This window comes from Hydractinia symbiolongicarpus, chromosome 14, assembly GCF_029227915.1.
Source record: "Hydractinia symbiolongicarpus strain clone_291-10 chromosome 14, HSymV2.1, whole genome shotgun sequence".
Taxonomy (NCBI): Eukaryota; Metazoa; Cnidaria; class Hydrozoa; order Anthoathecata; family Hydractiniidae; genus Hydractinia; species Hydractinia symbiolongicarpus.
Window position 1 is genome coordinate 17610820 of NC_079888.1, and position 24112 is coordinate 17634931.

Sequence of the window (24112 nt, forward strand, 5' to 3'; positions counted from 1 at the left end):
TTTAACTTTATACATAAAGATATGTGTTTGTAGAATGTCGAGGTTATACACGTTTAGAGTTTTAATTTTTTGTCAAATAGTTTCTGCAGTAGTGTATCTATCGGCATTGAGAATTATTCTTACAGCATGTTTCAGTTTAGAATACATTTGTTTACATTTATTTTTACTTGTTGATACCCATGCCCATTTATTTCCATATGAGATGTATGAATGAATGAGAAATAGAGTCATTTTAGATAATTAACATTTAAGTACGGTTTAGATTTAAATGACGTTTTAGGCCAAAATTGGTATTTGTTTTTGACAAAATTTGGCACATTTAACAAAAAAAGTATGCTGAACATAATTGTGATATCATAATTTTGATTTTTGTCACCTAAATGTCATTTTAGGCCAAAATTGGTTCAAAAATTAAAACTACTTTATTTCCGACAAAATTTAGCACAGTTAACAAAAAAAGTGTGCTGAACATGATGGTGTCGTCAAAATTTTGATTTTTTGTCACTTAAATGCCCTTTTAGACCATAAACGTTTCAATCGCGCGACTTTTAACCATGAATAATAGGCTGTATTTTTTGTTATCAGAAATTGTAGAATTGGTTCACATTTCACGATGTTTCATAGTTGTGCACTTTTAAAAACGAGATAGGGGGGGGGGGGGGGGTTACTGAATTACTAAATTTCGCAAATCATAGGTGGGGCTTGAGGTCTTTCTTCTTCCTGTCAGTCAGTTCAAGAAGATCTCACAAATCAATGTTGAAAAATAACTGGATAGTGTATAACAAATATTATTGCCTATCTAAATAGAAAAATATGTCGTGTCTAACTTCGTAACAGAAGTCGCAATCTGATAGACAGCTTTTTGTAAACTTTATTCGCGAGTTTGTCTGATATATAAAACACTTAAGTAGGGCGGCGCTTATTTCGTATTCTAAAATATAGATTCAGCGCTTATTGAAGGGCGGCGCTAATTAGAGGGCGGCGCTAAAAAGCAATGTGCAGTGCATAGAGATTTTGTCCTTAGTATCCATAGTAACTTTGTTTGTTGAGGATTTTTCATCCGAGAAGGAAAAAACGAGAAAAAGTGTATTGGGAGAATTTTTCTTCTCCGCAATCATTATTTTGAAACGTTTTTATATACGAATATGCTAAGAATATCAGGCTGGTATTTACTTAAAAATTAAGAACATCTTAAAAATAATCTTCAGGCTGATCTTCCAAAGTAAGGAAAATTTAAACGAGTCATTATTTATGCGTTTCTAAACTAACAAAACCTCACCCTGCTCTGATTTTTTTGTTAAAAAAACATGAAAGAAGAGGAAGCAGTCATTCAGGCCGGGCTACTTTAGGCAAGCCGTAACATCTATAAATTTTGCATATGCGCATGCGTTAATTCCCAGAATTTTTTGCAGAAATGGCAGCCAGGAGTTGTGATGCTGGAATGAAGTTCGGCCATGTTCTGGTTAAAGATGGATGTATATTTTTGAAGTCTGCTCTTTCCTTTGCATTTGTCAATATTAAACCTGTTGTGTCTGGACGTATCTTTTATTGCCTTAAATTTCAACCCAGCCATTCATAAGAATAAATTGGTCATTATTTTCATAGAAGGTAAAAAAGGGGTATTTTTCCGTAGATTACTAAAAGTACACGGCTGTTTCGTGGCTGGTACTGTTCTGCCCGGATAAAGAACATTGGCCTGATTAAGTACGGCAGCTTGCCCCAGTTAAGAACAGGGCAGAAAATACATAATCAGGGCAACGTAATCAGGACAGGGCGGCTTAGTACTCAAAAAAATATTATTTGGCACTTATAAAAGGAACATAATCAGGGCAGGCCAGTTTATATATGACAGTCTAATATCATTTCTCATTTATTATAGAACGCACATAATCGGGGCGGGCCGACTTATGTATGACAGTCAAATATTATTCGAGACTTGTAGAACAAATATAATCGGGGCCCACTGCTTTGATATCATTTGTCATCACTTCTGACAAGCAAATAGCCCTGCTAGCAAAGTTGTTGTTGTTCTCAAATGAAACGAAATTTCGTGGCAAATACTAAATTTTGTAATTCGCAAGTTTAATAAACAGGCCGTTTTCGCAATCTGGGCAGAACAGTACTTCCTACTAGTAGGAACCAGCAGTATTTTGAAGTAACCACTACAGAACCACCAGTATATGAAGTAACCACCAGAGAACCAGTTGATTTTTTAAGTAACCACAGTGGAAACAATCCACTAACTATAGGTTTTAGTGATTTTCTGGGCTAGCCACCTTAAATATTTATTATTATTTTAAGAACCAGCAGTTATCATTAATTTACTCCAGAAAGGGGCCTTCAAAATTTTTTTTCGGGCCCCGTTAGCAGGATATCGCTGCTAAGGGGGGAGGGGGTCTGAAGTTTGAAAATAAAATCCGCTAGGGATTGAGAAATTTATAGAGTTCGTTTGTGGCCTGAAAATTCTTTGTTGTTCATGAGCATAATTCCTCTTGTCATCAATTCCGATAAATTTTATCTACAAAACATGACCCCGAGGCTTCCAAGATTTATCCGAATGTGTGTATTTCACGGACAGAAATCCGCTAAAAGAGGGGGGAGAGGGTCTAAATCTTAACGACAATATCTAATGGGGCCCAAAAAAAATTTTTTAAAGGCTCCTAAGGCCGCAGCATCGATGCAAAGGTGTTGTGATTTTTATTCACAACATGTCATGACCTTAAAATATCCAAATATGATAAATAAAAGAGCACCTAGTTCCCAGGGCTTTTTTCTGATAATTTATGCTCTTGCTAACTATAGCTACTTTTAAGGTTACTGTAAAGGAAAAAACTCACTTAATGAGTAGTCTCAAAAAAACTCTTATAATTTATCAATACTTTTATAGTTTTTTTTGTTTCTGAATGCTTTTTTGATGGTGCTATTTTCGTGAGATGGTAATTTTCCAAAAAGAAAATGTAATAAAATAAACACACACCAATTTTTTTTCACCGTACGTTTTAAAATGGCTTCTTTTTCCAAACGTGTGGTCGCAGACTTCTCGTTTTCGCACCATTATATTCAGCATAAATTAAATTCAAAAAGGTTCCCGGTTTTTTTCTAATAACATCGTTATGAAATTATTTGTAATTATATATAATCATTCAAAAAAATGCATATTTTTTTCTTTCTGTCGTCATAATTCTCTAATCAGTAATTTATACAAAAAAATCTGGGAACCTTTTGTGCATAATTTATTCAGCTTTTCATCACCGAAAATTTCAATGAGCCAATAGGAAGCTTTTGGAAAAAGAGACCACAAACGTAAAGGAATGTATGCAAAAATTTACTAACGAGATATTTGTTTTTAAAGATTTTCGTAGGTGTTATAAAAATGTGTGAACTGAGTATGCAGAAAGATGATAGAGGTGCGAACTTTTTCTTTATGCTGAATATGCGTGCACGCGCTCAGAATCATTAATAGACAGAAGTCAGGTTTACAAGAGACAGCTCATATGCATATTCCTTAACTTTGATTTTTTTTAATTCGATAGTGAAAGTAAACTATCTAAAAAATATTATTGTGCATATTTTTATACGGGAGTTCCATATTATGCATAATGTTTACAAAAAATACTCCTTTTGCACATATTTTTTCAAAGGTGTGAAGGATATAACAGCTCTAAAAAAGCTTTTTCCAGAAAAAAGGGATGTTCCAAATATTTTCATAGACTATAAAATGTCATTGGAAAGAGAATTTTTTTTCCATATGTCATGAATTTTTTGCAAAAAACCTAAAAAAAAGATTGTTTCCTTTACAGTAACCTTAAGTTGTTTTTAGGAGGTCCAATAAATGCATATATAAATATTATGCATATATTATACATAAACTTTTTTAACTCCTTTCTTTTCAAGCACTTTCTTCCAACTGTCTGCAAGAAGTTGAATTTCTGGAAAGCTTGGGGCAACTTTAGGATAGTGCGCAGGGTTCGTATTAGAACAGTAAATAGGTTCGCAAAAAAATCGCCACTCTGTAACGAATTAAACCACTATCTAGATGTGACCTGGGAACACTGTAGATCAATTACCACTGGCTTGTTCATTAGTAGCTACTTTATTTTTGACGAGAACTTGTATTTCTTGTGACCTGCGAGCTTTACTTTTTCCTGCGTTTTTGATTTTTTTGTTGGAGACAAGTGGAAGACGTTTAAACTTGTGAACCCCAATCACAAGAACTAAGCGTTTGAGCTAGTGATTCTCTCAGTTTTAACTTTCTTATAGCCAAAATAATGTTTCAAAGATGAAATAAGTTTGTTTTTATAGCATGCTGTAAGAAAATATTCAAAATTTAATTAGTGTTTCAGATGTTCTTAACTAGTTTTCGTGAACATTACTACACAAGTTATATGCACTATACTGATTAAAGTTGCTTTCACAAAAAATATGTTTGTTTTATACATAAGTCTTGTAGTAAAATGCTATTTATAGTACTGTCCAGATAAAAGCGTGCACGTACGCTCAACTTGCAAAAATAATTGCTTTCATTAAAAAAATTAAAAAAACAATAGAATAGCGAGTTCCTTTCAAATCACGCGCAACAAATTGCTTTGGGTTAAATTTTTAAACTGTGATTTAAGCATTTCTATCGCTATTAAAATGCGTTCTAAAAAGCATTTTTATCACTGTTTTTTATTCTTAAACTTTTAAAACAAGATCTGAAAAGGCATTTCTACCGCCTTTTAAGATGGTGAGTTTTTTTTTACATAATTAGTTTACGAAAGGTTATTTTCCAACTATATATCCATATTTTTTCTGTTATAACACACTTGTCACGATTTTATGGCTAGTATACTATTATCTTTCACCAAAAATATTCAGCCTCAACAATTCCTCTTTAAAATAAAATTCATGAATAATTAATTAGTTCTGCTGAATATAGTTTAAGTCTACGTGCTTGCAAAATTGTGCAGAAAGAAATGGTGTAATTATTAAAGAGAAACGTTGATAACAACAAAGATGGCGCATTATGTAGAAATTTAAGACAATTTTCATTATGTTACACTGTACAAGCTTTAACTTTCGATAGCATTTTCGTTTTAGTTTAAAATTTTCAGATATGCTTGGTGAATCATGCAGCCATGATACGGTATGCGAAAATCTTTTTATTCGGACTATTTATCTTTTAACAGCGTTTGATGCAGCAGGGGATGCTAACAAAGAATCTTTTGAAAAAACAAAAAGCTATTGTTAAAAAATAAGAATGAACAAAAAAAATCTGCACACAGTTTTAAATGGTTAACCCAAGGTTCATTTAAAAACGGAAGCCGATAAAAAATAACGAGATTGTAAAAAGTTGGAGCTCGTAGAAGCCGATTTTTTTCTTGTTTATGATACATTTTTAGATAGAAGTTTCTGCTGACTCAGCAATTTTAGTGTTAAGTTAAAATCATTTTATTATGTATTATAGGGCTATATTTTCAGGAAATAGTAAAAAAATATGGTATAGATAAAACACTGAGTAAATAATTAAGCTATTTGAACAGCTAAGGGTTACTGCCACCTTAAAAATATGCGATTCACAAAGAAAATTGACACAGATGCACACACACACGCACTTTAAGATAGAAATCCATGTTGACAGACATACATACACAGAGCGTACAAACGCTCACGCACAGTACTAAAGGATCAGTTCATAAGTGTCCGGAAAAAATCTGTTGAGTTTATATTTTATAACAGACTTTGATAATGTGATAAAGGATAATTTTTTGTAAATTATTCCAGGAAGTAGTGCATTGGGATCTAATTAAGTTGGTACCATAGTAAGTAGTGTTTGAGAGCAAGTGGTCGAGCATTCCAGCAGTTTTGTTCCTGGTATTGTAATGAAGTTGATGGATCAGTGTGAACATTTTTAATAAAGGGAATGTTGGAGATTTGTACATCAGAAAATTTTAAAAGACCAAGTTGATAGAAGATAGGTTCTGTTGTAGCAGTAGATTAAGGAAAAGTTAGCAATCGAACAGCCTTATTTTGCAATATAGGATGACGTCGAGAAGAAGACTGAGATATTTGACACAGGTGGTTTGGGAGATATTTTTGCCATTAACTTTAAGATTGAAGGTCCAATTGATTGATTTGTTTTTAGGTTTAAATATGATAAATTCTGCTTCGATGGCATTGAGAGATATTTTGTTGGCATTTAACCATGTGCAGAGGTGCTTCAGGTTGATTTCTACATGTTTGGAAAGTTGTTTAACATTCCAGCTTGAATGGAGGGGATTTGTGTCATCAGCAAATAGGTAAACTTGACCATATGTTATCGCATTGATAAGATCATTGACATAAATAAGGAAAAGAAGAGGTCCTTATACTGAGCCTTCAGGAACCCCATGATTTATTAACAGAGTGTTGGAGTGTTGGCCATAAATATTTACACATATGGAAATAACCTGCACACAATGGTTCGCAAAATTAACGCATGTAGCATTACCTACCATTTTGAACTTATATAAATTCAGCTGGCACAGAAAACAGTAAAGATATATTAAAGAACTTAAATGTTACTCAAGTTCAGGTTCTTCATCTTTAAACAGATGATCAATATCATCAAGATGTGTCATTTTTAAAGGCTACGTATTTTCGGTCTCTTTGATGTTTATTATACCGTTATACGCCCAAAAACTCGTTATTTTCTAGTCATTGTAAAGGGACTTGCATTCACCCCACAACATTCTGTAATACGGACACAAGTTATTATTAACATAAATTCTACATTGACCCAGAGCAATGTCATTTAAACGATTATTATTTTTTTAGATTTTTCTTTTTTCAATGAAATTGTTCAGCAATTTTATGATTAAAGAATCGTACAATGGTTCTTAGAGGTTCCGTATGATTTCTTCTAGATTTATTGGAAGGAAGCCAGTGTCAGGCTTCAATGTCAAAACTTTTAATTTTAATATCTAGAACTTCACCAATTTCTATAACTTTTACGATCCTAATACGATATCATGGGATATCGTATTAGGAATACCTGCAATTTTAATATTGTTCTTTGTACATATTGTTGCAGTTTGGTTACATCGCGTTCTTTGTCTGTTATAAGCTCGTCTTTCTCTTCAAGTTCAAGTTTTTTTACAATTTTTTTCAGTGATCTGTTCTCTGCATACAGCATTTCTATAATTTTGTCTCTAGTCTCTGAGATAACTTTTGTTAAGTCAGCTTTTAAAGTCAGGATGGAGGTTTTTAGACCTTGAATTTCATAGAGTAGAAACTCCCCAGTCGCAGGTGAACTTTGTGAATCTTCCATATCTTCGTACTTTTTTTTTGTAAAGTGCAGGAAGGTTAGTAAGAAAATAAATGGATAGTTGCAGATATTAGATGCAAATCTTAACAATTGGCTTCTTGCCTGTTGACCCCCTTTTTTCCGCGCCAAAAAGTTCTTTCTCTAAGCACGTCCGATCACTTTGCAAGCTACTAGCTAACTGAGTACTCTGGGAAAATTCAATGTACATTTTGGATTTTTGTCATTTTTTTTTGTAATATATGAAAAAATTAGAACACAAACCTCATATTTTGTCTAAAATTTTCTAAGCCAACAATTACAGGTATGTCAACTGTGGTGAATAAATCAATAAATCAGAATGTGGCTATCTTTGAAGGCCTTAAAATCTGTTTCTCTCAAACAAAAGCCTTGGTGCAAAAAAATTTGTCTCTGCAAACACCTAAATTCAGATCCACCAATAAACACAAAATAATCACTGTTTTTTATTCTAAAAGGTCAAAAACATGTCCTTATAAAGCTCCACAATCTCAGCATATGATACATTTTGCGAAGCCTTGAAGTTAGAATTTCAGTAAATCGTGGGGGTAAACAATGTCTTGTTTATGACCAATCCATTGATGTCAAATACATAAAGATGTGATGAAAACTATGACACATACATTTGCTTGCATAAAATTATTTTTTGCTTATAAATTTCTCGATATGTTAATCATGCATGATTTGCTTTGCACTTGTATGATCAAATATTAAAAACTTCGAAGATAATAATGATCCTTAACAAAATTTATGTAGATGTTCTTGTGGCACCAAAAAGGTGTCTTGAAAGATTCTCTGATCTCACACCAGAAGAAGTTAGTGATGTCTTTATGACTGTTCAAAATGTATCAAGTGTTATCCAAAAACATTTTGAAGCAGATTCCATGACAATAGCAGTCCAGGTAAGATTATTAAGTATCTGGTTGTCAATATCAACTCATGTAAATTAAGTTGACATTGGCAAGTATGTTAAAATAAAAACAAGCATGAAAAGAACGATGATCTTGACTGGATTAAAACTTTTCATTTTTAATCCCAGCAATGAATGAGTGTTTTACAGTTAAAACGTCAATGAAACATCATTCAGTGTGACTATTAAGTTTAAAATGATTTTTTTAGGATGGTCCTGAAGCTGGACAAACAGTAAAGGTATGCTGTTTCATTCAATGTACTTTAAAATGTAAAAAAAAAAAACAAGATATAGATATACATTGAACTTTTTAGTTTGCATATATTTTTAGCATGTCCATGTGCATATACTTCCTCGTAAAGCTGGAGATTTCACTCACAATGATGACATTTACAAAAAGGTAAAAACAAACTGAACTATCCATACAATTATAGTTGTATATTTGTCTCTAAAAAATGTGTCCATTCTTGCCCCTGGGTGACAAACAAATTCAAATAAGAAGATCAGTTATAATTTTTTTTTTTACAATTTTGTTATAAACCTTTTTTATAAAGCTAATTGTCAGTCCTGGGAAAAAAACAATAAGAATTTTTCACTTTGTTATTCGCAGCTTGAAGATTTTGTGCATGATTAGCATCACATGATTTTGGCAGAATAACAAAATTGTGGCTATTTTATAGAGATAAAACTTAAATATTGTCTATCAGAAACCTTTTTTACAAAACCTAACCATTGCTACAAAATTGTCACAATTATCACCATTTACATTCATTATCTCCTATATTAAAACCTTTATTTTGTTTCCGTGCCACAGACACACGAAATGCAATATATAAAGGACTGGTTTATACTTATTGGCAATCTTGGTCTAAAATAGCTAAGTTTTGTTGACGCTAGTATTTTTCATTATTATTTTTTTCTTTATTCTATGTTAATTTCTCTGGGTTAAATAATCTACATTCAAATGAAATTTCATATTTTTTAGTTAGAGATGCATGACAAAGACTTATCCAAAGACCTTCATGGATATAATGAAACAGTAAAGCTGCCAAAACTGAGAACAGAAAAACAAATGGCAGCCGAAGCTTCAATTTTAAAGTCTTATTTTGTATAAACACTTACCAAAAATGAAGAATCAGTCTGCCTGTAAATAATATGCAGAAACTGATATCTATAGGAAGATTTCTTTCGTTTCAGACATTGGGCAGTTGTGTTACTAAGTGTAAAGTAATCATCACTATTTTTTTTACTTGCTACCCTCCATAAATATATCCAGACAACGACTTTTTTTGCTATGTTTCAAATTGGTAAAAGCTGCGAAAGTGCTAATTTTAAATGTATGGATGAAATATAATATTTTAAACTCCCAGTTTTGCAAAGACTTTGCAAGCGTTACCATTTTGCATGACAAACAGATAGAAAAACATACAGGTATTATGATAAAAAGACAATTCTTATTATTTTTTTGTGGAAAATTAATGTGCTGGTTTTTCATGATATCCAAAATTTAAAAAAAATTAATAATATTAATATTGAATAAGTCAGAAACATTGTGGTTCCATGTAATATTGCAATCAAAATGACCAACAATGATTATATTTATTAAACAATATATTTCGGAAATTTATTCCATCTTCAGGTCTAAAATATAAAAAACATATTCAGTAAAAACTGTTAAAAACATTAAAATAATAAAGTTTTTTTATCATACATATCATACATAGCATCATACACTGTACACAAATCAGAAAAAAGCTGATGGTAATTAAATCATAATTACCCACGTCATAATTAAAATTTAATCACCAGCGGCCTGAATCTATATTCATCCTTTGTATTCAAAGATGGTTTCAATTGATTGATGAAAAGAGCCTCTAAAGTCATTAAATGATACGTTGATTTTGAGTTTGAGCACAAGATCGTTACGTCATCAATCGACAATTCACGTTCGCATTCTTTCCAATGATCCGCAACCGGGCCATTTCGTCGATGTTCTTTGAAACGACATATCAAATGACGGCTTGTTTGACCGACATAGCAAGACGAACATCTTGGACATGAAAATTTATATACTACGCCACTTTTCAAAGATTTTTCGACTGTTGGCTTTAGTGATGGTAGTCAGCTTTTCAGTTTATTCAGCGTGAATATAATTCTGCACGGAGCTTTGATGTTGTTAAGCGTTCGTTTGAAATTATCCGAAACGTTACCACGATACTGAATAAATAACAATTTTTCTTCTGTTTCCTCTTCTTCTTTTTCTTTTTCTTTTCCGTCCTGATCAGTTTGTGGAATCGGCTTTTCAATGATTTTTCTCAATGTGTCTGAAATAATGGGGTCGTAGAATTCAGCGGGATATTGGTTGTTATCTAGAATTCCTTTAGCCTTTTTCAGACTTTCATGAAATGTTTCCCAACTGCTACAAGCTCTATAGACTCTATGTACAAGTCCAGACACAACCGATCTCTTGTATTGTTTTGGTGCAAGGGCGTGGAAATTTAGTGTTAAACCAGTGTCAGTTGGTTTTGTATACCACTTTGAGACAAGGTTTCCGTGTGTTCTTTTTATAGACATGTCTAGAAATGCAATTTCTCCATTGTTTTCACGCTCGATAGTAAACTTTAGTGATGGGTGAATATTATTAATCTCATTCAACTTTTCCTGGATCTTATCTTTGTTGATATTTCTGATAATATCGTCCATATATCTCGCGAATAAATCTGCATCTCCCTTGATAATATCGTCAAATTTACTGAGCCAACCATTAGCAAGCATTGAAGCTGGTGGGCTCCCCATTGCCAATCCATCGACTTGTTGGTAATATCCATCATGAGTCGACATAACTACATTGCTACTACATAGTAAGGTTAATTTATGAAAAGTTTCTCGATCTACTGGAGGTTTTTCGTATTTTCCAGAATATAAAAGACTGGTACAATCATCAATTGCTTCGTTCAGTGGTACATTTGTATATAGGGATGTGACGTCAAAACTCACAAGTTCCTCATTTTCTGCAAGTTGGAGATGTGTAATTAGATCGGATATTTGTTTCGTGGAAGAATTGATGTTGCATTCATCTACTACTGACAGCCACTTTGCTACCTGGTTTGCTAGTTTGTAATATGGAGAACCTGGCATCGATAAAACTGGTCTCATTGGTGTGTTATTTTTGTGTACTTTAGCAAGTCCGTAGATTCTAGGTGGTTGACTTCCTATTGGCTTTAGTTTATCATAAAGCTGTTCACTGATTTTTCCCTTCACTTTTAACTCTTTCAGGACAGATGTAATTCTTTCTTCTTCTTTGAACACAGGGTTCTTCTCATTTTTCCTTTTAGATGTAAGTTTATTAAATTGGGGTAAACCAATGATGTCGTTCATTTTGTTGTTATAACTTTCAACTTTCATAACACAAATGCCGATGCCCTTGTCGAAGGGAACTGCTACCAAGTTGTTGAGTTTTAGATACTTTTTTGTCATTTGAATGTTTTTAGATGGTTTTTGCTTATTGCATTTCTTAACGTATGCCAAAGTCTTAACATTTATGTCAGTGATTAGCTCGTCGTTAATCTTTTTATCTTTGCAAAATCTAATCAAATCATCTAAACCAGTTAACACATCATTTTTGTTGAACTTCTCTATGATGGGGTTTCTTGGACCCAAGGCTAATGTTTCCATAACATATTTTGGGAGTCTCTCCGTTAATTCATAGCAAATTGCTGTGTTTTTCACATTAAATAACGGTTTTCCTTGCTCATCTGACAGTTTGTTCAATTTCTTATTCAGCGTATCTGCATGTGTACTTCTGAACTGTCGAATTTCGAGTCTAGTATGGAATATAATTGATGGTATGATACGATATGATACTTTACTTTTTAATATCTCCCGATTTTCATGTAGTTTCTCTTCCGCCGATAACAAATCTTTCTTAGCGTTATATAACTCCTTTCTAAGCAATTTCAGTTGAAATTCCAATACAGCTTTGTCGTCAAAACAACCATTTTCGGGGATACGAAACTTAAGAAATTTCGGAATTATGTTTGATTTAAGACATTCTTCAAGGAAACGAATACGAAGACTGTGATTCTCTTTCTTCTTTAACGATTTAAGATAATGTAGAAAATCTTTCCACCAGTCATTTCGTTTTATTTAATAAATATAATCATTGTTGGTCATTTTGATTGCAATATTAATATTACTAGTTATTTAAACACGTGAAAGAATCCACTTTAAAAAAAAAAATTAAAATTTATTGTATGTTTTGTATCACAAAATTATTTGTTGTCAATTTCATTAAAAAGACACGAACAATCAAATGTAATTTTTAAATGAAATAGCAATATTATAACAATGTTAGGTTATAACCCTAACCCTAAGGTAGAAGCCAAGATTTTTTTTCTGAAGATTTTGTGTGACCAGGTTTTGATTAAGAAAGAACACATTTAATTTGAATTTCATTGTATCAATTTTTCAAATACATGTACAAAGAGAAGACGAAACTTTCAATATACATATTTTAAACGTTTTTTAAACGTTTTTTCAACCAAAGTTTATTCTTCGTTTTGTTTGTTGCTCATTGTGGCGATGAATGTTTATATTAAAGTAATAAATTTATGTGTGCACCATTTTACGTGGATTTAAAAGTATCAACATTTTGAAATGGACGTAGTGTTTTTAATATTTTTATTACCATGGTTGCTCGAAATGATTAGGTTTAAAATGTAATTTTGTTTTTTACTATGTGATATGATTTTAAAATATGGATGTTTCTGTAAACACTTAGTTGAGAAATGTGAATTGTTTTGACGTCGCTGTTAAGAAGAGTTAAAATAACTGTTATTCTGGCAGAGTAGTGATTCAAGATTGAGCAACTTGATTTTTGATATAGGTAGCTATGTTTTAAGGGTTCTCTGGCAATGTTATTTGTTTACATTTATAGCTACCATTATGCTATAAGGTTGAAAGTTATACCAAGCTGTATAAAGCCCATAGTTAGGCTTTTTGGCCAAATAGCGCTGTGGTTTTCTGGTATGAACCAGTTGAAAATAGCTAATCAGTTAACAAATACTTACATAAATTGATGTGGACATAGTCAGGTTCAATCACTACAAAAAATTAGATGAGTTTATTTTATAATGATTTTTTATGAGCAGGTTGCGGTGTAGCACTGATTTGACTTCATGTGAAACTGAACAAAGTTATTCTAATTTCTTTTAATGTTGAGAGATTTCCCAACACATTTTTGAATTTCTAAAAATGTTGCCAGAAACAAAAGAATGTTTTATTATGATGTTTAAGTATGTTTAAAATGTTTCATGTTGCCATGGTATCTTTTGTCATGTTTTAACTTTGATTTTATGTTTATTAGTGTCTATAGTAAAAAAATGACGAAGTTGCCTCCAGAAACGCCAAGCAATATCCAGCCTTCAATGTTTGATGATAGCGATTCTGAACTTCTTTTTTGTCAACAAGAAAGATTGGATCAAAACTCACCTGAATTATGGCCAGAACAAATTCCAGGAGTTACAGAATTTAGCGCCTCGTCCTTGTTTGCTAGTCCTCTTCAGCCTGTCTTTGATTCGGTAAGTTTTTATAATTTTATTTTAATTGAAGCAAGATGTATCATAATTAAAGAACATTTAATACAATAAGAGTTTTAATTTTTGACACTTTTTGTAGCTAAATGTAAATGTCACATGAAGGCAACGGGTATATAAATTAAAAAAAAATTAAAAAATTCATATATTTGTCTTTGCTGACATCAGCAAAATTTATAAACCTTCATTTTTTCTTAGGTGTTCATCTCCAAAACATGTGTCCATATACATTATTTTGATCAGAGTTTCAAGCTTCAGGCAATGGGTAAACAAATTTGCGAACAAATAATTTTTGTGTATTGATGAGTCATTCAGACAACTTTGTGTCATAAATTTTCTGTAACATCAAACGAATATTTCAATTTTTATGTCATATTTTTAACATTTGTAACAAAAATGGCAAAAATGATTTGGCCAAATGCACATCTATTTAAAATAGGAATATGACTTTGAAATGCATACACTGTGTAACTACGTCACAAAGTGTATCTTCATTGCTGCATATTTTGAGAAATAAAAATGTGCATGCAATAAGTTTTCATCTGACTTTACCAGAAACAGATAGGTTTTATAACAAGTTCAGCTAGAGAACTGGAAAAAAATTAGCAAGTCAGTCAACTGATTGGAAATTTCAACTAGTATTTTTCATTGTTAATGTCTGTTTATAATGGACAATATCAAAATAAAGGCATATTATCTGCTATCAGGGTTCAGGGGATATTTAAATTTAAAAATTTTTTTTGATGTTAATAAGTTTGAGATGTTTTGTGATTTGGGGTGCTCCTGTTTTTTGCTAGTATTGTTCAATTATGCTTCTGATTTGAAATTGTTTTTTTGTTACACGTTAGTGGTAAAGTTTTATGGTGCAGTATCAAATTGCTATGGCATAGATAGATTTTTCCTGTAATGCCGAAAATATTTATTATGCCATCATAATGTTATGCCATATATTTTTAATGTTATTATTTTTTTTAAGGTTTCGTGATGATCTTAGAATGTAAAATGTTTCTTATTAATTGGTTCTTAGTAAAATATAGCAATATCTAATATTATAAAAAACTTAAACTTCGTTTTTTTATAACAAAAAAAATACAGGGATGTAAAAACTTTTTAGGAAAGATTTTTACCTGCTTCTTAAAAGCCCAAATAGACAAAACAATTTTGTAGATTAATTTTCAAAAAACATTATTTGTCTGAATATTGTTGAAAAAATAATACACAAACGTTTTAGCTCAATAATTATTTAATTACAAAGTTATACAGAACATCTTACGGAAAAAGATTTTTAAATAAATAGTTGTGTTAATGGATCAAAAGTGGTTAATGTATCCTTAACCCAGCTTTAACGAATTGGTTTCATATTGGTCCCAGTCAGTCCTTAGTTACCCAGTTACCCAATGCAATGGCTTCACCGATTAAAAAACGCTATTGATGTCCATGTAATGCATTAACATTGAGCCATACATGAGAAGACGTCCGATTAGACACAGTTGCTTTATTATAAAACGGAGATCTTTTTTGCCATTGTCACAACAGCCACATATCCTGAAATTAAAATTGTAACTGCTGTTGTTGTTTATGTTGTTTCACTAGCAGACGATAACTAAATATACATGCACAGCTACATAAATATTGGTTTCCTTAACTAAAGGGAGACATTTTATCTTCCTTATATTCACTCAACTTTATTTAAATAGTAATTTATCATTAGGAAACCTAGAAATGTCACAATATGAAAAGTTAAGACATGTATGTGCTAGTGTATTGCAATGATTCTTCAAATACTTTTAATAATTTCAAGAGTATGTATAAGCAAGTCATGCAGATTATTTTGATAAGCGAGTTGTTCTTTTACTACTGTTTAGACCATAGAAAGAGTTGCAGATCCAGTACTTGAAAAAGAAGATTTGGAAATGCTTCAAGAATTTGGTAGTCTTAACGTTACCCAGATCATGGAAAAGTTTCAAAGCTTGAAGCAACAAGTTTATGTTTTAGGTCAAGAGGAAGCGCGAGAAATGACACGAGGAAAGTTCTTAAACATTTTAGGTAAAACAAAGAAGAAAAAGAAAGGAAAGTAAAGAAACTGCATGAATTCAAATAATCGTTTTTGGTGTACAGCTTATGGACAACATGATGGTGGCATTAGCGTTTTATATACATTAGGGAAGAAAATCATGATGTAACTGCTCCTTCACTAATGACTATTTACTGTATATTTTACAGTCTGTTCTGGTAGTTATGGTAATTGTAAGGAATTTATATGATGAATAATTGTATCTAGCACTGTCTATTGAGAGATCCACTTTGTAATTTGCATCAGTATCATTATTAAAATAATAAAGATTACTGGTACAAAAGATCCTCTAAGAGTTTTTATCTGTGTAAATCCTGTTGATTCTAATCATTAAAAAGTATATAATACTCTTTAATTAAAACAGGAAAATTGTAAGTTGGCGTAGTTTGTCATTGCAAGCTTTGAGAAGTTTGTTGAGTTTGATAAAATTGCAGGTAGGTGAAATACAAGTATGTATTAATTTTTTATACTGCTTATTTTATAACGTATTTTTTTAAATAACCCTTGTTATACTAATTTATATTTTTCATTAACATAAATTATTGTGGTTGTGGAGTTATTAAGTATGATGATTAACTAGTATGCATCAAAAAATGACAAAAAAGAGGAATAACAATGAGTATTTTAAAAATGATGCAATAGTGTAAGCCGCCAGTTTTGTCGATTACAGTGTGATTTATAACAACCAATGAAAAGGGTATAATTTTTTCTATTTCTCCCAGCTATTAATAAAAAATCTATTTTCGACCCCTGCTTATTTCAAACTATCTTCGACCCCTGCTTATTTCTCTCAAACTTAACCAGCAGGAGCTCATCATCATCATCATCATCATTCTCGGCTTAACGTCCGTTTTCCATGCTAGCATGGGTTGGACAGGGTATATTAATGACCCTCTTCCAATCTGATCTAGACTGTGTTAGATCTAAACTCAACTTCCTCTCTATCAAGTCTGTCCTTATAACCTCCTGCCAAGTCTTTCTCGGTCTGCCTCTGGGCTTTGCCCCAGGAACTATCAAGTCTCTACACTTTCTTACCCAATTATCCTCCTCCATTCTTTCCAAGTGCCCCAGCCAATTCAATCTTCTTATCTGGATAACATCTTTAATTCTACGGAGACTTAGCCTGCTTCTTAGCTCATCTGAACTCTTTCTGTCTCTCAGACTGGCATTACACATCCACCTAACCATTCTCATATCATTCCTTTCTAAACAGTCAAGATCTTCCTGCTTCACTGCCCATGTCTCACTACCGCACAACATAACACTTCTTACACAGGCCTCATACAACCTACCTTTTACCTCAATTGACAGGACTCTGCTAGTCAATAAAGGAAGTAACTCTCTAAACTTTTTCCAAGCAGAACCTATCCTGCAAGTAACACTTCTTCCAACACCCCCTTCACTGCCCAACATATCATATAAGTAACAGAAGTTCTTAACTATCTCTAACGAGCCCCTGTTGTACATCATTAAAGCTGGAAATACTTCATTCTCTATAATCTCACCTTTGCAAGGCTTGCATACAAACTGTATGCCAGCCCTTAACCTTCCACTAATACTACTGCACTTCTTATGTACCCAATGCTTACAAAAAATTGAGTTACTACCAACCCCTTTCCTGCAAACTCCACAAGGCTACTTTCCAACTACAAGGTCACACTTGGCTGCAATGCTACTTATCATGACTTTAGACTTTGCTGTGTTTACCTTCAGCCCTTTCTCTTCTAGTCCTTTCTTCCACTTCTCAAACTTTTCAACTAATTCTTCCATCGACTCTGCTATGAGAACCAAATCATCTGCATACAATAACTCCCATGGACAACCTGTTCTGAACTCCATCGACAGCGCTTCTAAGACTAGAATAAACAACAAAGGACTAAGTACAGAACCCTGATGTACACCAACATTTACACTAAATTCATCACTAAGTGAATCGTTAATCCTGACACGACTTCTAGCATTGCTGTACATAGACTGAACCATCGTAACTAGCCACTCATCCACACCTAATTTTCTCATAGCCCACCAAATAACTTTACGTGGCACTCTATCAAAAGCTTTCTCTAAATCTACAAAGGCAAAATAGAGATTCTTTCTCTTTCCTAAATACTTTTCCTGAAGCTGTCTGAGTAAAAATATTGCATCTGTAGTGCCACGCCCTGGAACAAAACCAAATTGCATCTTATCTATATCAATTCTTTCTCTAAGTAACTTATCAATCACTCTTTCAATAACTTTCATTACTTGATCAACCAACTTCAAACCTCTATAGTTACCCCTTTCTAATGCATCACCCTTGCCCTTGAAACAATTCACTATTACACTCGACTGCCACTCACTCGGAATAGCACCATCCTTTATAATCTGGTTAGCAAGACTTGTAATAAGCTCAACTCCAATATATCCAGATGCTTTTACCATCTCTGCAACAATACCTGATACTCCTGCAGCCTTGCCAATCTTCAATTTCCTAATAGCCTCCACTACCCATTCTGTCTTGATCTGCATAGCTGGCCCTTCTACGACATCATCATCAGACAAATTATCCTCGTCCCAATCAAACTCAGTGTTAAGCAGCCTCTGATAATGATTCTTCCAAGCTACCCTTTTCTCCTCCTCTGTGCTAGCCAAAACACCTTCATCATTACGTATACACTTCTCACCTACAATATCTTGATTAGTCTTCTTCATTTGCTTTGCTATCTTGAATACCTCATTGCGCTGGTCTTCCCTTCTTAACACATCTGCAAATCTGTTTCTCTCTGCTTCTCATTTTGCCTTATACACTGCTGTACGAGCGCGACGCTTAGCTTCTAAGTAAATATTTTTACTACCACCTGACTTCCACTCTTTCCAAAGTTTCCTCTTTTCCTTTATACACTGGTCAACCTCATTATTCCACCACCAGGTCTGTCTATGTCTAGCTGGTCCTTTCGTCCACCCACAGGTATCATCAGAAGCTTCTAGAAGACAATTCTTCAAAGTAGTCCAAGTACTTTCAACATTGTCACTATCACATTGACTATTGTAGGCTAACTGCTGAACTTTTGCACTATTTAGTTAGTGCAATATCGGGTTCTTTGACAGCTAGTTATTTGAGTCAGAAATTTGGAAGACGCATTGTCTTATTGATCTCGTTGTTACAATATTTCATTGGAGCAGTTACAATGGGAGCAGCTGAAAATATATGGATGTTACTTGTTAGACGGTTTATTGTTGTCTTGGCAATCAGTAAGCTGTATCTATAAAGTTTTTCTTTAAGACATTTTATTTTAAGCAAGGAAAATATGAATTAATTTAAAATTTAGGACAAGCCTAAGCTTTCTTTAAAGGCCCTTTAAAACATAAATTTAAAAAAAAATAATTTTTTGATTCGGATATGAGTTACCATATTTAAGAAAGACGTAATGCTTTTTTAAAAGTTTTAATAAAGTATATAATTTGAGAAAAAATGAATGAGAGATAGAGAGATAGATAGATAGAAACAGGCCAGAGCCTGGACGCCTAAAACTTATCCATGCTAAAGCCTAAATCCTCGTTTTGACAGATTTTTTTCTGAGAGCGAGGCTAAAATGAGTTTTAAGCCAATAAGAATCCTAACAGTGCAACAAATTGTTTTTTTATCCAATGAACATTACTTTATTTTAAACTTTATAATCGAAAGTTAAAGCTCGTGCAGTGTAGCATAATGAAGATTGTCTTATGATGCGCCATTTTTAATGTTATATAATTGCGTCATTTCCTTCTGTACTACAATTTTATAAGCAGTAAGTCTACAACTAAAGCTATATTCAGCAGAACTAATTAATTATCAATGAATTTTAATTTAAAGAGGAATTATTGAGGCTGGATATTTTTGGTGAAAGATAATGTATTATAGCTATAAAATCGTGACAAATATGTCACAATTTTATATCTTTTTTCAGATTATTGCTAATGGGGGAAATCTTTAAGCCGCAGGCCTTCTTGTGTATTTTAATTCTTTTTTACTGTAAATAATAAGAAAGATAACATTGATTTCCATTTTGAGATAAATTAATGTTTCTCAGCAAGAAAACTTTTTTTAGAATTAGGGAGCAATTAATGGCTCAGCTAGTTTCTCATTTCTCAGAATTGAGCGAACCTTTGTGTGAGCAAGAGCACTTTCCCTTCCCTTATTGATAGGCCTGTGTATTACTCGCTTGCAAAATCCGAACAGTTAACAATTACCAAGAGGGGCTGGTAAAAGCAAACTATATTTAAGGGGTTTTTTCTTTTGTTATCTCTCTTTCAACTCTATGTAAAATTTTTCATTTCAATTCATATCTTTTTACATTTCAAAAATATAACCAATAAAGAAGATTAGTTCCTTGGTCAAAAATATAATTTCTTGTGCTAAAAATTTAAGAATAAAATTATACTTATCATTATCATTACTTATTTATTAATGTTTGAATGTATACACTATCCGCTCTCCCCTTATTGATAGTCTTTAATTTAAAATACATTCCAATTGCAAGAATAAAAAATCAGGAAAAATCAGTAGGCAATAAAATTGTAATATCTAACCAGGTGTATTCCATCTAAAAACAACTAAAAATAAAAACATAAAACTAATCATTGCATCATAGTTCTGAAATATTTATAAAAAGTGGAGAAAAACATTGGTTAGATAAATGCATAGATTTTACAAATTTCAAGTTAAGTTAACTGTTTGTCATGTTTTGCTGTAGTTTTCTTGTCACTTGATCTGAAGAAGTCATAATCCCTACTTATAAAAGTGTAATAAGTTATGAGAACAAACTTCGAATTACAAGGTCAGCCTTTGTTTGCATTGTTGTTAAAGGTCACATGGATAAAGCAGAAAAGGTAACTGGTAATATTGTGGGGAAAAAATGATGTCAGTCAAGAAGTGGAGGACATTTCAAATGCAATTTCAGCATCCAGGAGAGGAAGTAGTAATTAATATCTTTAATTAAACTACAAATGTTATTAATAATGCATGCAGATACATCTACAAACAAAATTATTTATGAAATTATTTATGAAAATGCTTGTTTTTTTAAATACAGGATACAATGTCAGTTAATACATATAGTAAACCACCAAGTAGAAAAGTTAGTTAAAATTTAATCTAAGTTCTCAGTAGCCGTTGAACAGCTTTTTCTAGTGGTTGTTAAATGATTATTTCCTAAATAATCTCAAGCCACTATACTATACTAGAGGATTAAAAATATTTACTTAAAACAGTAATTGCGTAAAACTGTACACTTTCTCTTTAAAAAATTCAATCACAATGTGGACTCCTTTGCTAGTAACATTTGATAGACATTTTAATACAACCCAATTGTTCCTCCATGTGGTTAAAATACTATCAAAGAGCCTAATTTCAAATATTTTCTTTGTACACCAAGTGTGTACTTCTAATGTGAGTGTGGGAGTCAAATACAAATATACTTGTTCTGATAATAACACAAGCTTTTTTAATAAATTTTTAAATTTTTAGCAGTAAAAACTAAGAAGAAGTAAAGCTTTGCTATTTATGCATACAAGAAAATTCCTTTTTTAAAAAGAATTTTTTTTGTTTAATTGTTGCAGTGTCGTATATTTTGTAGCTGTTATTATCTTAAAGACTTATGGCCTGCAGTGATGGAGTTTTAGGCTTTTACGTCAACCATGTTGAATTGGATAGAACAATTTTTCAGATGACTGTCACTATGTTACCTGGCACCAGGTGGTCTAGCTGTAATGCTATCTGGGAAGCTTTTAATTACCTGCACAGTGTTATTCTTTACAATTTTTTATAAAGTTTTGTACGAGAACAAAGTTAAATTGTGTTGTCTTACTTCAAATTTTATGTCAATATCTACTTATTTTTATTTGCAGGTAATACAAAGGGTATATTTGTGCGTGTAATCAAGACACAGACAACAAGACGTGTGTTACTGGTTGGATGTGGATTACAAGCTTTTCAACAGCTCTTTGCCATCAACACTGTCGTGTAATATTTTTATTACCTTTTTTCTCTGCGTTTACAGCATAATCTACTGATGTATATAAAGATATAATAAAATAATTGATTCTACATTTAAAATCTTGGAGTTACCTTCGTAAAGCTATTTAGAATAGCATTTTTAACAAATGCAGTCCCTCGTGTTTGCTTCCTCGTCAAAACAAACTTTTGGTGTATTATACTTTGCTGACTGTATCTTACTGCCAAAAAGATACTAAAAGATAATGTTTTTTTTTTGAAAAGTATTATTACACAAAGTTATTCAGCATTTGCGAGGATGAAAAGTAGCATCAACAATGGAGAAAACTTACTTCAGCATTTTTGTGGCTGCTTAAATTCTATTTTTATGGGTAACTTACGACGTTTGAGGAAAAGAGGTTGGGGTTGTCACTCTTGAATATGGTATACTAGCAAAAAGTGGTTTTTTGAAAATAGAAATTACCTTGCTCTGATTTGTACCCACAAGCTTCACAGAAAATCTGATGGTATTTAATTTCAGAGATTAAAAGAATTAAATTATAGATAACATTTTTTCAATTCGGACCTTTAGCCGTAAAAATATTAGATTAGTATTTGACATTTAATCCTCAGCCTTGTTTTCACACAATTAACTAAAAATGGACTTTTCTATATTCAGGTATTACAGTGCTACTATTATTGAAATGGCTGGTGTAAGAAACTAGACACAAATTATTTGGATTGCTGCTGCTGTTGCTAGTTTTAACTTCTTTTTCACGTTGATAAGCATTATGCTTATTGAAAAAGTTAGTCGCCGTAAACTTACATTAGCTAGTATATTTGGTGTAGTTATATCCTTATGTTTAATAGCTTCTACGTTTATTCTTATGAAGGACGATTCACCTACATCAACATTTCAAGCTCCTATTATATACACACAAGGCTGCGCCTCGTATAAGCAATGTTTTTCTTGTGTTCAGGATAAATCATGTGGATTTTGTTTCTTGCAATTGGATAAAAAGTCTTAAATGGAACGTGTTTAAGAATTAACACAGAAAATGATGAGTATAAATCAAAATTTTGTAACCATTGAAATTTCTATCCATCGAAAGTATCATTAATTTAAGATGAGAAAGTTTGTCCAACTTCGTATGCTTGGTTGGCTGAAATTGCGATGATGTTTCACCTATTTATGCATGCATCTGGTGTTGGCCCTATGCCTTGGGCAATCAATGCAGAAATTTATCCACTATGGGCAAGAAGTTTTGAAACATCAGCTTCAACTGCTACCAACTGGTTTTGCAATTTACTTGTTTCATTGACATTTTTATATATAATGGATTGGTTGACTCGCCCGGGTGCATTTTTCTTGTATGCGGGTCTATCGTTAATAGGTTTCATATTCCTGGTCGTGCTCTTACCTGAAACAAAAGGGAAGAAGCTAGAGAATGTTGAAGAATTATTCAGTGAAGGTATACCTTTAAAAAGGTTTTAATATCAAAAGCAGTGATTTCCAAACAGTGATTTCCCTAAATTTAAGTTTAAGGTTTAAAAAATAGCCAATATGAATTTCGTTGTTTTGTGAAAGTTTTTGAACTTCATTTTTTATGTATGTTTTCATATTTTATTTTTAATAAACTTAATATTATCCTTTGTTTGTGTTGGGTTTTTGCATTATTTTTCTAATTTATATAATTTAAGGCTGCATGATTATGTTAATTACTGACAACTAACTGTAAGTAGAAATATCCACTTTAAATGACAGTCTTTCTAATTTACTTTATTTCACTGTGGCCAAGAATTATGGATGTTTATCGACAATTGCTTGCCTGCTGTGTTAAGACAGTGATATTTAAAATAAAATAAATTATTCTGTTTGCGTGTAATCACCAATCTTCTACCCTGCCCCCTTTTTTATATAACTTAATTACATAAATAATTTTTCTTTCACTGACATTGTGCCAACTGTAGAATTTCTCACAGACGTCCTGACTATGACGATTCATAGCGAATCTGATTAAGACATGTTGCTGAAGGATGAAATGCCTACAATTATTAAATAATATTTGTAAACAGAAATTTTTTAAGAACATGTAGAATGCTCTTTTATCCGAAATTTTGCATTTTTTTATGCGAATTAAACAGAAAATTATGTTACATAACTTTTACTTGGCAGTCAGAAACTTTAAACAGAACGTTAAAAATTCACTCTAGAATTTAAGTAATTGATAAGTAAATAGACAAATAGTGGTATTTTGAATAAATTCAAGCTTCTGATGACGTC

General features: G+C 32.2%; 4 protein-coding genes across 4 annotated transcripts; 3 read left to right on the top strand and 1 right to left on the bottom strand.

The window, feature by feature from the left end:
• The first annotated feature begins 1380 nt into the window (after nucleotides 1-1380).
• LOC130625845 (bis(5'-adenosyl)-triphosphatase-like) lies at nucleotides 1381-13046 on the top strand. Its single transcript, XM_057440960.1, has 5 exons — nucleotides 1381-1538; nucleotides 8057-8202; nucleotides 8420-8449; nucleotides 8542-8610; nucleotides 9196-13046. The coding sequence occupies exons 1-5, from the start codon at nucleotides 1415-1417 to the stop codon at nucleotides 9322-9324; spliced, it is 498 nt and encodes a 165-aa protein (XP_057296943.1). The 5' UTR covers nucleotides 1381-1414; the 3' UTR covers nucleotides 9325-13046.
• LOC130625240 (uncharacterized) lies at nucleotides 9785-13297 on the bottom strand. The gene is made up of 5 exons (XM_057440296.1): nucleotides 13280-13297; nucleotides 10510-12302; nucleotides 10017-10260; nucleotides 9922-9965; nucleotides 9785-9851 (listed from the first exon to the last, which is right to left on the bottom strand). The coding sequence occupies exons 1-5, from the start codon at nucleotides 13295-13297 to the stop codon at nucleotides 9785-9787; spliced, it is 2166 nt and encodes a 721-aa protein (XP_057296279.1).
• On the top strand, nucleotides 13189-16163 carry LOC130625846 (protein lin-52 homolog). Its single transcript, XM_057440961.1, has 2 exons — nucleotides 13189-13789; nucleotides 15670-16163. Exons 1-2 carry the CDS (start codon nucleotides 13523-13525, stop codon nucleotides 15880-15882), a joined length of 480 nt encoding a protein of 159 aa, XP_057296944.1. The 5' UTR covers nucleotides 13189-13522; the 3' UTR covers nucleotides 15883-16163.
• On the top strand, nucleotides 15892-24078 carry LOC130625242 (uncharacterized). The gene is made up of 11 exons (XM_057440297.1): nucleotides 15892-15983; nucleotides 16243-16312; nucleotides 16521-16549; nucleotides 18889-19125; nucleotides 20489-20557; nucleotides 20930-20974; nucleotides 21490-21602; nucleotides 21744-21858; nucleotides 22508-22541; nucleotides 22722-22818; nucleotides 22956-24078. Exons 1-11 carry the CDS (start codon nucleotides 15892-15894, stop codon nucleotides 23321-23323), a joined length of 1269 nt encoding a protein of 422 aa, XP_057296280.1. The 3' UTR covers nucleotides 23324-24078.
• Nucleotides 24079-24112: the final 34 nt, after the last annotated feature.

Coding starts and splice junctions, on each gene's coding strand:
- LOC130625845 (XM_057440960.1), top strand. CDS start 1,415: ATGGCAGCCAGGAGTTGTGATGCTGGAATGAAGTTCGGCCATGTTCTG. Junction 8,203..8,419: donor CCATGACAATAGCAGTCCAG/GTAAGATTATTA, acceptor TGATTTTTTTAG/GATGGTCCTGAAGCTGGACA. Junction 8,611..9,195: donor ATGATGACATTTACAAAAAG/GTAAAAACAAAC, acceptor CATATTTTTTAG/TTAGAGATGCATGACAAAGA.
- LOC130625240 (XM_057440296.1), bottom strand. Junction 10,261..10,509: donor TTGAGAAAAATCATTGAAAA/GCCGATTCCACA, acceptor TTCATGTCCAAG/ATGTTCGTCTTGCTATGTCG. Junction 9,966..10,016: donor AATATAGATTCAGGCCGCTG/GTGATTAAATTT, acceptor AATTACCATCAG/CTTTTTTCTGATTTGTGTAC.
- LOC130625846 (XM_057440961.1), top strand. CDS start 13,523: ATGTTGCCATGGTATCTTTTGTCATGTTTTAACTTTGATTTTATGTTT. Junction 13,790..15,669: donor TTCAGCCTGTCTTTGATTCG/GTAAGTTTTTAT, acceptor ACTACTGTTTAG/ACCATAGAAAGAGTTGCAGA.
- LOC130625242 (XM_057440297.1), top strand. CDS start 15,892: ATGAATTCAAATAATCGTTTTTGGTGTACAGCTTATGGACAACATGAT. Junction 20,975..21,489: donor GTAAACCACCAAGTAGAAAA/GTTAGTTAAAAT, acceptor ATTATCTTAAAG/ACTTATGGCCTGCAGTGATG. Junction 21,603..21,743: donor TGGCACCAGGTGGTCTAGCT/GTAATGCTATCT, acceptor TTTTATTTGCAG/GTAATACAAAGGGTATATTT.